General features: G+C 37.3%; 2 protein-coding genes across 2 annotated transcripts; one reads left to right on the top strand and one right to left on the bottom strand.

Annotated features, from left to right (window-relative positions):
• The first annotated feature begins 2,297 nt into the window (after window positions 1-2,297).
• On the top strand, window positions 2,298-9,893 carry LOC120420221 (mucin-5AC). Its single transcript, XM_039583209.2, has 3 exons — window positions 2,298-2,447; window positions 2,509-3,731; window positions 8,574-9,893. The coding sequence occupies exons 2-3, from the start codon at window positions 2,522-2,524 to the stop codon at window positions 9,692-9,694; spliced, it is 2,331 nt and encodes a 776-aa protein (XP_039439143.1). The 5' UTR covers window positions 2,298-2,447; window positions 2,509-2,521; the 3' UTR covers window positions 9,695-9,893.
• A 3,717-nt stretch (window positions 9,894-13,610) lies between these two features.
• LOC120420219 (uncharacterized) lies at window positions 13,611-15,513 on the bottom strand. The gene is made up of 2 exons (XM_039583206.2): window positions 14,575-15,513; window positions 13,611-14,517 (listed from the first exon to the last, which is right to left on the bottom strand). The coding sequence occupies exons 1-2, from the start codon at window positions 15,511-15,513 to the stop codon at window positions 13,717-13,719; spliced, it is 1,740 nt and encodes a 579-aa protein (XP_039439140.1). The 3' UTR covers window positions 13,611-13,716.

Genomic DNA, 15,513 nt, shown 5'->3' with positions numbered 1-15,513 from the left:
TACTTGACAGCTCGTTCCAAGGGGACCATAGTTGATCCATCGAAAAAATGTTGTCTTGTCAAAAAAAAAAAATTGCATTAAAATGAAAAAAAAGTGATCAGAAATGGTTTTTAATCGTGTTTTTAACTGTTGTACATAAAATTGAAATAGGGCTTCAGTACCCAATTCTAAAATTCTAAAATTCTAAAATTCTAAAATTCTAAGAATCTAAAAATCTAAAATTCTAAGATTCTAAAATTCTAAAATTCTAAAATTCTAAAATTCTAAAATTCTAAAATTCTAAAATTCTAAAATTCTAAAATTCTAAAATTCTAAAATTCTAAAACTCTAAAATTCTAAAATTCTAAAATTCTAAAATTCTAAAATTCTAAAATTCTACAATCATCAAAATTGTTGAAATTGTCAAAAATGTCAAAATTGTCAAAATTCGACGCCAACATTTCAAAAAGCATCATGTACAAACCATGGTCATGGCCATGCATGCGTTTTGAGAAAAACGCATTTGAATGTTGAGCATCCATTTTCAATTCCCATTTTAATATAAAAGCAAAATAAGATGTTCTAATGATAACAAACGATGAAAAACGTTGCTTTCATTGATACTTGATCATCAAAATTCAATAAAACATCATTTCCGTAATTTTATTTGAGTAAAACAAACATAACTTCTTTTGAAATCACCAACGTCTATATCACCCTGCTGTCATTGAGGGGGACGCTTTGTTATGATTCGTTTTTCTTCGCCGAATGTACATGGCGCTTTGTTCATGTTGCTTTTTTTCGTCACGAGGTTCATGTAGTCTTTTGTTTGACAGATTGACAGGGCTATATAAACAGGGACTGCTGATGGCAGAGATTTTGTTTATGTTACTTTATTTAAAATCATGATTAAACAGACTTTACTGAAGTAACTTTTGCTCATTTTTGGTGGAGAGGTAGCTTATTAGGAGTACTTTCAGAATATGCAATAACCCAGAAAGTGTCAAAATGTACATGATGCCTTTTGAAATGTTACCGTCGAATTGTCAAAATTGTCAAAATTGTCAAAATTGTCAAAATTGTCAACATTGTCAATATTGTCAAATCTGTCAAAATTGTGAAAATTGACAAATTTGTCAAAATTGTCAAAATTATCAAAATTGTAAAAATTTTCAAAATTGCCAAAATTGTCAAAATTGACAAAATTGACAAAATTTACAATATTTACAAAATTTACTAAATTCATAAAAGTAACAAAATTGTCAAAAATTGTCAAAGTTGTCGAAATTGGGTCCTAAAATTAAGCTTAGATTGCTGATATTATTGTTTACAGCGATAAAGCTTATTTTTCTGAGTACAATGACCCTTTGTACGACCACAAAGAGTTTAAAATGGATTTTTAAATCAATTTTGAAAAATTAACCTCGCGGTCCTTCTTGACAGAAAAGTTCCTACTTGACAGCTCGTTCCATAGGGACCATAGTTGATCCATCGAAAAAATGTTGTCTTGTCAAAAAAAAATTTGCAATAAAATGAAAAAAAGTGATCAGAAATGGTTTTTAATCGTGTTATTTACCGTTGTACATAAAAATTTACATAGGGCTTTAGTACCCAATTGTCAAAATTGTCAAAATTGTCAAAATTGTCAAAATTGTCAAAATTGTCAAAATTGTCAAAATTGTCAAAATTGTCAAAATTGTCAAAATTGTCAAAATTGTCAAATCTGTCAAAATTGTCAAAATTGTCAAATCTGTCAAAATTGTCAAAATTGTCAAAATTGTAAAATTTTTCAAAATTGACAAAATTGTCAAAAATGTCAAAATTGCCAAAATTGTCAAAATTGTCAATATTGTCAAAATTGTCAAAATTGTCAAAAAATTTCTTGCAAAATTGTCATAATTTGAAAACTTGAAAATTTCATAATTTTAAAATTGCAATTTTAAATTTAAAAAATGAGATGAAAATAAATCTACTCTCAAAATTTTGCATTTAATTTCATTTGACTCAGTCACGATCTGTCATCTAAGCCCGATCTTAAATACACTTTTGTTTTCCTGGCCGGTACAAATTTAAATCTCATCTCGAATCTCATTCAAATTTAAATTTTCATTTCCATTACTCGCTCGTAAGATTTTACTCATTTCAACGAAAACTGAATGATTTCAAACGTGTGTGTCGGCATCGAGTTGACCCAATCTTCGCAGTTGACCCAATCGCCCCCAGTCAGATTTTCCACGCTCGGTCAGCCCGACACCGCTTTGTTCAACGGTCGATGTCCGGCGATCTGCTGGTCACCACGCAAAAACGCAAACTTTTCAAAAACAAAAACACACAACCAGCAGACACGCACAAACAGACACAAAAACAGTTGGAGGATCGAAGCAAGCCGCGACCGTTGACATTGTGCAAGAAATTGCTTTTTTTTCGCGAAATTTTGGAAGATTTTTGATTTTTTAGGGAAAATTTCGGTGAGTTTTTTTTTTGTTCGGTGTTGGATTTGTGATGTGATAAGGAATTTTGCTTCTGCAGACACACGGCAACGATGGACCGTTTGGCGAGACTTCGGACTCGCTCGTCGGCGGGTGGACCGTTGAATGCCAGCACGACGTCTTCGCTGGCCGCCGGTTACGAAACGGCCAACGACGAGAGTTTGGTGTCCGGTTCCGGTTCGATGTACTTCTCGATGAGTGAGGATGGGACAAAAACCACGGCCGGTGAGGAAGAAGCCGCCGCGGAGGAGGAACCGACGCTGTCTGGGACGTTGGCCATTTCCGGCCACTCGTCATCCGGGGTTGTCGATCAAACGCTGGAGAATGACTTTTCCGTGGAGGAGGTCAGCACGATCCGGAAGGCGACGATTGCGCACGCTTCGCCGGCGACGGTCCAAGTGGCCGCCGGAATGGCCGTTAAGTATCTGGGCGTTTCGTCGACGCCGGCGGCCGTCCCGAAGACGCCCAAATCGGTGGCCAAACCGAAAGACCTCAGCGGCATCGAACAGCTGGACCAGACGCCCTCGATTATGAAAAAGATGCGCGATCCGAAAACCCCGGCAGAATCGCCCTATTGCGAGGATCCGGAAGAGAGCAAGGTCACCCTGGACGGGAGCGGACTTCAGGGACCAGTCCCGAGCAACAAATCGTACGGCACCAACGTGTTGGCCAACTTTTTCGCCTCCCTCGACGTCAATTCCGCAACTCCAGGCCAGCCGGAAATCAAAGTCACCGAACCGGAAGAAGCCCTACAACCCGTCCCGCCGACCACATCCGGAACCACCCCAAACGCCAAGCGAGACTCCAACTCGTGCGAAAACTTTTTCGAATCCCTCAAGAAAAACCCGACCACGGACGCCTCCTCCCGGCGCAAATCCCTCGTCCGGAAGTCGCTCATCCCGAAGGTCGCGGCCATCGCCCGGCAGAACCGCGTCGCGTCCCCAATCTCCCGCCGATCCACCGCCGTACGCCTCATCCCGGACAAGCTGCGTGAAATGCGCAAGACGAACCAAACCGCCGAGCAGCTGGTCCAGTTCCGCCGGAAGTCGGTGGCCGTTCCGAGCGCGGTGACCACAACGGTGAAAAAGAGCGACGAATCGGTTCCGGTGCGCAAATCGATGGCCGTGGCGGCGGTGAAGGCGGCCAGTTCGGTTGCGGTCGCGAAGCGCAAGTCGGTGGTGCCACCGGTCACGGCCAATGGACGCAAGTCGGTGCTTCCGGCGGTGAGCGCCGTGAGGCGTGGAGTCGTGTCCGCGACGGCAGGTTAGTTGCCCATTACTGAGATGGTACTTCAATCACTTAGTTTATTATTTGGGATTTAATTGCCTCTTACTTCAATTATTATATGCCAATTTCTGAATTATTCTACGGCTTATAAATTACCCTTTTCTTAACATTTTCAAGTGTTTCAACAGAAAAAAAAATTGCTAAAATTTAATGTGACTTAGCTTGCACAGATCGAGGGCCAGAAATTTCGAAAAAAAACACTAAAATTTAGAAACCCCAAAATTAACATTTCATAAATTTACAAATTAAAAATCTGACATTAAAGAGAGTGTAACTCTTTATTCGTTTTCATTCTTTTGGAAAATAAAACTCAAAATTAAAAAGATTTATTTTTTTCCGAATCGCTTGAAAAATTTAAAAAAATTTGAGGTAAATATTAAAAAAACGTTACAATTTTAAAAAATTTAAGAGTTTGTTAAAAACTTTACAGTATCAAAATATCACAGTTTTAGAATTTATGAATTTTATAATGTAAGATTTTTAGATAGATAAGAATTTCGAAATGTTTTTTATAAGGTCATATAAACATATGGAACACAATAGCTTACAGGACCTTTAAAAAAACTCTAGCATTTTATAAATTTAGATTTTTTTTAATTCAAGAATTTTCCAATTTTCAGATTTTAAAGCTCAAAAAATAAAAACTTTAGGTTTATAGAGAATCAAACTTGCAGAAGTTTAGAACTTTAAACTATTAACGGTACACATCAACCAGAGCTTTTGCACCCAGATTTTTGTTACAGACATTTTAGTATCTTCAAAACTACGGTTACTATCGAACTATTTTTTTATTCATCCTCTAAAGTACTGTACACAAAGTAATTTACACCAAAATTTGATTAATATTACATTCCCGTTATTGCAGGATTGGGTCCGTAAGTTTGACCATTTTGGAATAAGAAGACAACAACTTCCTTCGTTGCTGTGCACCCTTAAATTTATAATTTAAACATTTCGAAGTTTTATAATATTAGAATCTTGACTTTTTTCATTTATTTTAGAATTTTAGTGTTTCACTATTTTAGAATTCCTTAATTTCAGAGTTTTAAATTTCTTAAATTATTGAAATCAAAAATTACGAAAGTTTTGAACTTTAAACTATAAAATTTATAATTTAAAATTTTTAAAGTTCTAGAATTTTATAATTTTGATTTTTTCAGATTTTCGAAGTTTAAAATTGTAGAGTTCCTCAATTTTAGAATTTGGGATTTTCAAAATTATTCAGTCTTTAAATTTTTAAATTTTAGAATTTTAAAACTAATAAATTTTATAACTTTAGGTTTATAGAAATTCAGAATTGCAGAAGTTCAGAATTTTAAACCATAAAGTTTATAATTAAAAAAAAATGAAGCTCAAGAATTTTTAAATTTATTAATTTTTTTATTTCAGAATTTCAGAGTAACACAATTTTAAAATTCTTCAATTTCAGAACAGATTTTGAAAATTATTGAGTTTTGAATTTCAGAATTTTATATTTTAAAATCAACAATTTTTAGAATTCTAGAGCTTTAGAATTTTAAAATTTTGAATAAAAAACAGAATTTAGAATTCCAGAGTTAGCCGTTGAAAATATTTAATTGATGAAGTAAATTAAATTATTCAATTATTGAAGTTTATTAGAATCGAAAAATTAAAAAAAAATAGTTTTATTCTATGGGAATTGCATAACTTCAGAGTTTTAGAAATTCCAGAATTTTGAAATGTTAAATCAGAAAAAGTTATTTTAGAAGTAAATTTTGTTTAATTTTAGAGTTTAAGTATTTTTATATTCTTCAAATCATGAATTTCATAACTTTGGATTTTAGAATTTAAGAATCGCAGTTTTAAATTCTGCGATTGTTTCACTTTATAAATTTCAAAATTTTAAAGCTTTTTTGATTTTATAGTTTTTGTTTCAGTTTTTTTTTTTTGTTTTAATTTAGCGTTGCAAATTTTATAAAACTTGACAAGTTTAGAATTTCAGAGTTATAGAATTTTAGAATTCTACAATTTTAATATTCAGGATTTAGAATTTTAGAGTAGCAACATTTCAGTATTTTGAAATTTTATTATTTCAGAGTTGGCCATTGAAAATATTTTTCAAAGAATGTGTTTAAGAATTGAAGTATCTTAAAATTTAAGAATTTATTTCTTTTTGTTTTTTTTATTTAGGAATTTTATAATTTCAGAGTTTTAGAAATTTCAGAATTTTGAAAAGTTATTAATCTTATTTTTTTAAATGATAGAGTTTAAGAATTTTCATATTCTTCAATTTAATAATTATATAGCTTTGGATTTTTAGAATTTAAGAAAAAAAATTATTAATTTTATAATTTCAAATTTCAGTTTTTTAAAGAAATTTAGTGTTGCATAGTTTAAATAAGTTGACCATTTTAGAATTTCAGAGCCATAGAATTTTAGAATTCCACAATTTTAGTATTTTATGTTTTTAGAGCTTTATTTTTTAGAAGTTTACAATTTTAGAGTTTTAAATGAATAGAATTTCAAAAATTTCAAAGGATTCAAAATTTTAAAATTTTAGAGTTCACAAATTTTAGAATTTATATAAAAAATGCAGAACTGTCAAACTTAATATTTTTTTTATAATTTCAAAATTTCGAAGTTTTCAAATTTTAGAGTTTTTGTTTCAGTTTCTAGAAATTTAGTGCTGCAGAGTTCAAAAATTTTAGAATTTATATAAAAATTGCAGAATTGTTAAACTTAATAAATTCTATAATATCAAAATTCTGGAGCAACATTTGAAAAGGGCGCATAAGCATTTTGACAGCTAGAACTATTTTGCAAATTCAGAGCCAACGGGTAACTATTTTTTTTTTGTTTCAGTTTTTAGTTATTTAGTGTTGCAGAGTTAACTTGACAATTTTAGGATTTCAGATTTATAGAATTTCAGAATTCCACAATTTTAGTATTTGAGATTTTCAGAATTTATTTTTTTTTATTTCAGGATTTTAGAATTTTAGAGTTTTAAATGAATAGAATTTTGGAATTTTAGAATTCAAAGTTTTAAAATTTTATAGTTCAAAATTTTTAGAATTTAGATAAAAAATCCTACATGTTTCCTTTATAGAATTTAAAAAAAAATCTATAACAATTTTAAAATTTTAGAGTTTTTGGATGATATTTTATAATTTCATAACATTTTAATTTTGGCATTTCATAGTTGATGAATTTTAGAAACTTAAACTTTTTGAGTTATATATGTAATTTTGAAATTTCAGGTATTTAAAAAAAATGATGTTCAGAGTTTTAAGTGTTCGGTTTTTTGAATTTTAAAGTTGCAGAGTTAAAGTGTTTTTGATTTCAAATTTCAAAATTTATATTTTTTAATGATTTCATAATATTATATTTTTAAGTCTTAATTCAATTCAATTCAATTGTGTTTTTATTAGAATTTAACAGTTCTGCTCCAGGATTAGGAGATTTGGAGAACCTTTCAACTGAGATCATTTCATAAGCCTTTGAAGGGAGGGTACATATTTTTCTACATTTAGATTTTGCTAAAAAAACCTAGTTTTAAACCTGAAAATTTCAGTATTTATGAGTTTTAGAATTTGAGAATTTTTGTAAATTTAAGTATTTATTTTAAAATTTTAGAATTTCAGAGTTGTAGAGCAAGTTGAGAATTTTAGATTTTTCGAATGTTAGAGTTTATAATTTTTAGAATTTCGAGGTTTTAGATTATTAGTTTTGGTACAAAAATTAATTATTTTTTTTTTTGCTTTCTGGGTGTTTTTCAAATCGCTTTGAACCAAGGGTCTTTAAACACAAAAAAAAAATGTTAAAAAACCTTTAAAAAATCAGAATTTAAGATAATTTTTGAACAGTTCTATCCCAAATCCCAAATTTTGCGTTACGTAATAAAAGAACGCTCCAATAAATACAAATAATTTTCTAATTTCCGAAGCAATCAAATGTATTGAATCAGTTTTAAATTTAAAACCAAAACAAACCGAAATTACCGAGGGGTTAATGGATGTAAAAATCATGTTCAATAAATAAAAAAAAATCTTATTTCATACTTTTATTTTATTTCAAATTACAATTAAAGAAATGTGAAAAATAAGCTTAGTTAATAAATTTGAGTAAAAATTCAAAACACTAAGGTAAAAATATTTAAAATTCAAAGATTTCATAAATCTGAAATTCCCAAATTCAAAAACTTAAGTGGTGATTACACTGATCTACAAAAAATGATAAAAATCGTAATTTTACTGTTGAGATATCTAGATCGTGGATCGAGAAATTACAATCGTAATTTGTATTGCTTATTGCGAGATAAAATCATGTTTCTCCATTGCTGTGAATGACAGGAGATTATTGCCGCCTAACTACCGCAGTGTAAAAATTCAGCAAGTTGAACTGAAATTCTGCGCTGATTTGGCTGTCAATTGATTTGTTTTGAATATTTTCCAAAAAGTCAGCTGAAAAATCAAAGGCAACCTTTGACAACAGCCAAAAATTTGTTCTGCGGTTGTCATGCGGCTGTCATGCGACCATTATCTTGCGGTCGTATCACCGCGCGTGAACTCTAATTATTAACGCCCGCAGTAATAATACTACTTTTTGAATATTTTTTTAATTGAACGGAATATTCAAAAAAAAATCTAAGTTCAATTTTTGTGAAAAAATTACAAAATTTTAAAAAATCTTAATATATTACTTTTTAATTTCAAACAATTTTAAAAACTTGAAAAATTTCAAAATCTCAAAAACAACAAAAATTCAAAATAAAAATTCCTTTTTTTTTAGTTTGCAAAATTTTGAATATTTTAAATAAATTAAAATAATTTAAAAAACTCTTTCCCATTCTCTTCACAGCCCCACGCGTCGCCCTCAAAATCCCCGCCAAGACAACCCTGTCCAACGGTCCCGACGGCAGCTCCTCCTCCTCGAGCAGCATCACCTCGGCCACCACCCGCCGCACCCTCCTCGGAAAACGTCCCGCCACAGCAGCCGCCCCAGTAACGGCCACATCCTCCCTGCCGGACAAACTCACGCACACGGAACAACCCGCGGCCAAACAGCGCAAATCGCTGGCCCCCGTCAAGGAAGCGGTTCGCGTGTCCCCGCGGAACAAACCGGTTACGGCGCCACCCGTTCACCAGCAATCCCGAATCCGTCCGCCAACGTCGGCGACGTCGTCGTCTTCGTTCAAGAAGCCGGAAACGTTCACCTGTGGCCACTGCCAGCGCATCTTCCGGCTGCGGTCGTCCTACGAGACGCACCTGAAGACGGTCCACCAGAATTCGCCACCCCAGCCATCCCCCACCAAGAGCTCCGACGTGGTCAGCTCCGGTGCCAAGTGCCAGTACTGCGGCAAGGCGTTTGCCGGGGCCCGGTTCCTCACGAACCACGTCGTGGCCAACTGCGACAAGGTGCCGCTGCCGGAGAAACGCCGCCTGTTGGCCGAGGGCGAACGGGAAAGGGCGGCCAGCGTGAAGCGCGGCGGCACGCCGGATGCGGCCAAGAAGAAGCAGCGCATGTCGATTCGTCCGACGACGACGACGACCGGAAGTGGCGCCTCGAATCGCAGTGCCAGCAGCTCGACGACGGCCCGTTCGGGCGACGAAACGGACACGTCCACGTGCAGTAGCAATGGAGGGAGCGTTGTCACCCGGAAGAAGGTCACGGTGCCGTCTCGCAGCGGAGGTGGCGGCATCAGCCGGACGCCCAACAAGGAGCTCAAGTGTCACTTGTGTGCGCGTCGGTTCTTGAACGCCGTTGAGTACGCGCTGCACGTGCAGGCCCACGCCAAGAATGGGACGTCAACTGGAGGAGGAGGAGGTGGTGGTGACGGGGAGGACGTGGAGAACCAGCAGCAGGAGCAAATTGCGTCGGAAGAGGTGTCCAAACTGGTGCAGAAGCTGGTCACGCTGACCAAGGGCAATGGCAAGGTGGCCGGGGCCGTGCTCAAGAGTAGCAACGTCGTCAAGAAGTAGTGCAAACAACAACGAATAAAAAAAGAGGGGGGGAGTGATTTTGGCTTAATTTATTTTCACCTTTTTTGTTTTTTTTTTCTTTTGTGTAATTATTTTTACTTTCGGCTTGGGGCACTTTTCTTTCGTAAAAAACAATATTCAACAGCCCTCACCATGCGTGCGCGTGCGACAAATAAAATGTAGAGTTTTAAAAATTAAATCTGATTGTTTGCTTGCGCAATATCACATGCACAAGAAAGTATATAAATTGCGATTGTAGAAGGTATTGTTTTGATTCGCAACATGTTCAACCAGCTGCTGTGGTGAAAATGTTTCGGTCAAAATTAATTATATTAATCAAAGAGTTATGTGAATTTTTGTGAGCTTGTATCGTGTTAAGTGCCCTTATCAAGCCTGATAATCATGCCCTAAGTATAGCAGATCTTCTTTCGTCATTGAAACTTTTTATTTAATTTTTAAAGGTTTTTGGATAAATTTTAAAAAAGTTAAAAATCCTAGAATTTTTATTTTTTTTAAAACGTTTTTAATTTTTAAAATCTCTTATTTGTTGTTATTTATTTTAAGATTTTTTAAATTTATGAAATTTATAAAAAAAATTAGGTTTTTGAATATTTCACTTATTTTTTTATTTTTTTTAAGCATTTAAATTTTGTAAAATTTAAAAAAAAATAAAAATTGATTTTTTTAACCCGTATCCAGATTTTTAAGCGAAGATGGCGTTACGAATTAGGTTTTACAGCGTGACGTCACGAGGGGCACACGCACACACATTTTTACTTATGGTACGTTCGTTTGAACAGCCAGTGTGGCACTGAGTGCCGCACTCGTCGGTGCCAGTTTTGGTTCAAACGAACATTCTTTTTCAGTGTGCATGGAACTCGCATGAAACTGAAAAAATATCGAGTGCGGCACTAGAGTTTCAGTTCCAAGATGGCGGCGAAACTCGTGCGGAACTAGCGCGAGTTTCTTCAAAGAAACACTTTGACAGCTCTGAGTGCGGCACTCAGTGTGGAACTAGCCATCAAACGAACGTACCATTAGACACACGTGCAAAAAATGTAAACAGTGCAGCCGAACTGTCAAATTTCTAACCTAAAAATCGAGTCGGCGTAAAACCTAATGGTGAACGCCCGAAATGTCAAAATCGCACAGTGGTACCAACATTACAAAAAAAAGTTTCCCATGGCATGACAGCCACACTTTTTTTTTCTAATATTGGTATAACTGCGCGATTTTGACATTTCGGACGTTCACCATTCGTTACGCCATCTTCGTTTAAAGATCTGGATAGGCCTGGTTCTAAGCCTGGGTGAAACTGGAATCACTAAAATGGAAATTTATGAAATTTATATATTTTTTTTAAATATTAGAAATTCTACAATTTTTTTTATTATTTTTTTTTTTACTTTTTCCAATCTCTGTATTTATAAAAAAAAAATAAAAGGCAATACATTTTTTTTATTTGTTTTTTTTTTAAGTTTTTAAATATTTGATTTTTTTTTAATTTTTAATTTTTTAGAACTTTTAAACTTTTGAATTATTTTTAAATTCTTAGAATTTTTAAATTTTTTGAAACATTTAAATTTTCAAATTTTTTAAAATAATAAAAAAGTATAAATAATGTGTTTTTTTTTAATTTATAAAATTTATAAAAAAAATATTTTTGATTTTTTTTTATTTTTCAAGTTTTTGCAATGGGATTGTGCAACCCACTAACAAAACACATTGCCGTTGGTTGGAGATTCGGGGGACGGCTCTCATTCGAATGCCTTGACGCTGAGTGTCAACAAGCGGTAAACAAAGTGGTTTTGGACCTTATGGGCAAGTTGCAATTTACCAAGAAAAAAGTGAAGAGCGATATATTTATTGCATTATTTCTAATTTAAGAGGACAAAGTGAATTAGATTTGGTGAAATGCACAATTTCGTTGAATTAAGTTTGATAGACCCAAAATAGATACTAGGACCAAAATAGACAAATTTGAAAACTTTTTTTTAAATTTTTTAAATTTTTTAAACTTTAAATTTTTGAATTATTTTGAATTTTTATTTTTTTTAATTTTTTAAAGCTTTAAAATTTTTAAAATTCTGTAAAATAGAAAAAAAAAATAATTTATGAAATTTATATAATTTATGAAATTTATGAAACTTATGAAATTCATGAAATTTATTAAATTTTCAAATATTTAAATCTTTAATATTTTTAAACTTTTTTAATTTTTTAAAATTTATAAATCTTTTAAATTTTTGAAATTTTTAAAATTTTTGAAATTTTTAAAATTTTTGAATTTTTCTGAAAATTGTGAACTTTTAAAAGTTTTGAAAACGAGCTATCGAGATTTTCTCGATCGTCGGTTGTAAATTGTCGACAAATCGTCGCCATCGTGCTAACTTGTCGTACGTGCATTTTGGACCAAATTGAGTTAAGAACGCCATTTTGTGCAGCTCACAATGCCTCACTTTTTGACCTTCACAGATCCCCAAGATTCGATTTCAATCCTGAGATATTCAATGAAAACCAAAAAAGCTTCGAAAATTTTTGTCACTTTTCATATGAAAGTAGTTTCAATCTTGTCGTGCTATCTTGTCACTCCCTGAAAATTGATGTAAGTGCGACAAAGGGCAAAGGGATTTCTGGTCAGGATGCGTTTGACGCACGTACAAGTGAGACTACCGTAAACATTTGTAATTATAACTCGGGACTCCGGCAACCAAATACAACCAAACTTCGGGGCAATGCACAGAATGGTCAACCAAACAAAACGTGTTTGTTATTGTTTACAATGCGTGCTCTCGTTTTTGTTTATTCAAGGTCAAACATTAAAACGCGTTTTTCTCGGAACGTCGAAATGGCGGGTGCGACATGATAGCACGACGACGTCGAAATTACGATCGTAATATAACGATCGAGAAATCTCGATCATGATGGCCTATCTACAATCACTTTACTTAGAATAGTTAATGGCCTATCTACAATCACTTAGCTTAGAAAATTTCACTTAGCTTAGGAATTTGAATCAATGGAAATGAATCTGAGTTTCTACAATGGAAAAGTAATCAAATTAGAAACTGACGTTTGGTTTGGAAAATTTCAAAATCTACGGTAAGTTGACGTTTCTATATCAAAGGTAAACAAACAACTGCATAGCAACGTATATCAGCCCAGCAAGTTTTCTAAGTTGATTGTGGATGACGAACGTAAGTTGCAGACTTTCCTAAGTAACTACTTTACTTAGATGTGCTAAGCTAAGTGATTGTAGATAGGCCATAAGTTGCGTAGAACAGATAAATTGCTTAGAAATAGTACGTAACTTACTGTCGTCATCTACAATCAACTTAGCAAACTTGCTGGGCTGTTATACGTTGCTATGCAGTTGTTTGTTTACCTTTGATATAGAAACGTCAACTTGCCGTAGGTTTTGAAATTTTCCAAACCATACGTCAAGTCACCAATTTGCTTACTTTATCATTGTGGAAGATCAGATTCCTTTGCATGGATTCAAATTCCTACGCTAAGTACAATTTTCTAAGTAAAGTGATTGTAGATAGGCCATGAGTCGAGAAATTAAGATCGAATGCAATAATCACCACGGAAGTCTCGGGGGATGTTCCGACGGGAACAGCTGTTCACGTAGCACTCGTGGAACTCTTGCGTCCTCTTTGAAGACGTCCTCGTAGCGCGCGAACCACGCATCGAAGGAAGTTCCGTCGTCCGGGTCGTAACGGAACTTCTCGATGGCCGTTGCTAATGACTCGATGATCTTCTCGCTGCCGGAGCGATTTGGCCGTTGGCTCCTGCTGGGTGGCGTTCTTCAATTCTGGATCAGACGACATCTTAAGAGCTTCGCGAAGCTTGAAAACTGTTCTGCTTTTTCTCGTCGCCAAACTGTCAAGTCTGTTGCTAAGCAATGAAAGACTGTTTCGTTACTAGACTAGAGCGTTTATTGAATAATGCGTCCGACTTTGTGGACTGTCAGAATGAGTTTCTGGTGCATCGCCTACTACAATTTTTCAACGACAAACCTAGCACGGATAGTCCACCGGGCGCGGCACCCACGCGGGCATCTTCGGGCTGCGCTGAATGCGCACCTGCAGTCCCCGGTACGAGCCGAGGGCCGCCTGCGTGGCCGCCGTGACCAGCTCGCAGTCCACCAGCGTCAACTGTTTGAGCGCGCGCTGGCAACGGGTTGCGAGCAGAACGACCGCCTGGTCCGTAACGTGGCTGCATTCGGTCAGGGTGATGCGCTCCAGCCACGGGGACAGACTCCCGAGGGTGGCCCCCGTTACGGTGGCCATCTTGGCCAGACGAAGCTCGGTCAGTTGGGGGCAGGCGGTGAAGAGGCGGGTGAGGTCCTCGGAGGTCATGTCGCACTCGGAGAGGCGGAGACAGCGCAGATGAGATCCGGGTCCGGGTGGTCGGAGGTCGGCACGGTCCAGGGCTCGGACGGCGTTCAGGGTGAGGTGGCGCAGGGGGGATTGTGGTTGCAGGGCGAAGGTTAGGACGTCGGACCAGCTGTTGAGGGCGCACACGGTGAGCTTTAGGCGACGGAGGACGGGGCAGTTGTTCAGGAACTGCTTTAAGTGGACCTGGTGAGGGGGGTTTTGACTGAGGAAGAGGTTGAACTGCAGGTCAAGCTTTTCCAGGTGAGCGCATTTGTAGCCGTTGAAGATGACCTCGCGCGAGTTGGTGGAGTAGTTAAGGTACAGATCCTTCAGCCCAGGCATGAACTCTAGGAACGAAGGAGCGGAGACTTTGGAATCGTCGTTAACGGAGACGGAGAGTTCGGTCAGCTTGGGGAGATTGCGACCAACCTCGCAGAGGGCCTGTAAAGAGAATTTCTGATTAGTTTTCTGAATCAAGCTGCATGAAGAAGAACCTACCACGGTTGAAAGCCGGGAAAGTCTAATTTTAAGTTCCTCGATGCTTGGTTGGGCGCGGGTCAACCTCAAAATCAGCGGTTCCTCTTCCTTCGAGAAGCACATGTTGAAGGGCATGGCCGTTTTCAGCCGGAGTCGATCCAGCGTGGATATGACCTCCATCACTTCGGCATTCAAACCCCACTGAAGAACCTTCAGCGTGCCTTGCACGGCCTTCAACAACCCATTGAAGACATTCTGCTTCCACATGGGACCATCCTGGATCAGCGTCTCCAGCGGGGCATCGAGCGCCATCAATCCCTCCCACGGAACATGATGAACCGCCAACTGCTTCAAACCCGGCAACCGGACCCTCACCTGCCCCAAGTCATCTTCTGGCCGAACGTCCACCTCGGAGTACATGTGCAGCAGAAACAGGTTCGGCATGTGCCGCAGCATCTCCACCAGCACCGGATGACGCACCTGGCAACCCACCAGCTGCAGATTGTACAACCGCTCAGCAAACCCCCCGGCCCACCACCCCCCAATCCCGTTCACGATACAGTGCCGCATCGACACGATCCGCGCCTTCCGGGGCAAATCCCGCGGCCGGTACTCCTCATCGATCCACGTGCGCTCCGGAAAGCGCACCGGAATCCGTTCCAGCAACTCCGCACAATCGTCCACCAGGTCCCGCCAGCGGCGACAAACCCGCCGAACGGCCAGCAACTCCGTCCCGTTGAGTAGCTTGAAAACCGGAGGCCAAACCGCACCCGGACCGCGGCACTCCGCGCAGTACCAAAGCAGGCCGCGATCCGCGCCGGAAGTGAGCACGTCGGCCGTTAGCGAGTTGAGCCCGGCGCAGTCCGGGTGAAAGCGACGGCCGCACGGACCGCTGCACGGCGCGGTGGGTTTGGCCGGGGGGACGATGGCGAGCGAGCAGGTTCCGCAGAGGTGGTCCAT

This window comes from Culex pipiens, chromosome 1 (genome assembly GCF_016801865.2).
Source record: "Culex pipiens pallens isolate TS chromosome 1, TS_CPP_V2, whole genome shotgun sequence".
Taxonomy (NCBI): Eukaryota; Metazoa; Arthropoda; class Insecta; order Diptera; family Culicidae; genus Culex; species Culex pipiens.
This window is presented reverse-complemented; position numbering and strand designations above follow the sequence as displayed.

What these genes read in the sequence shown, in the direction of transcription:
- LOC120420221 (XM_039583209.2), top strand. Translation starts at nt 2,522, where the DNA reads ATGGACCGTTTGGCGAGACTTCGGACTCGCTCGTCGGCGGGTGGACCG. An exon ending in AGTCGTGTCCGCGACGGCAG is followed by an intron (nt 3,732 to 8,573) that starts GTTAGTTGCCCA and finishes TTCTCTTCACAG; the next exon opens with CCCCACGCGTCGCCCTCAAA.
- LOC120420219 (XM_039583206.2), bottom strand. Translation starts at nt 15,513, where the DNA reads ATGGACCACCTCTGCGGAACCTGCTCGCTCGCCATCGTCCCCCCGGCC. An exon ending in TTTCCCGGCTTTCAACCGTG is followed by an intron (nt 14,518 to 14,574) that starts GTAGGTTCTTCT and finishes TTCTCTTTACAG; the next exon opens with GCCCTCTGCGAGGTTGGTCG.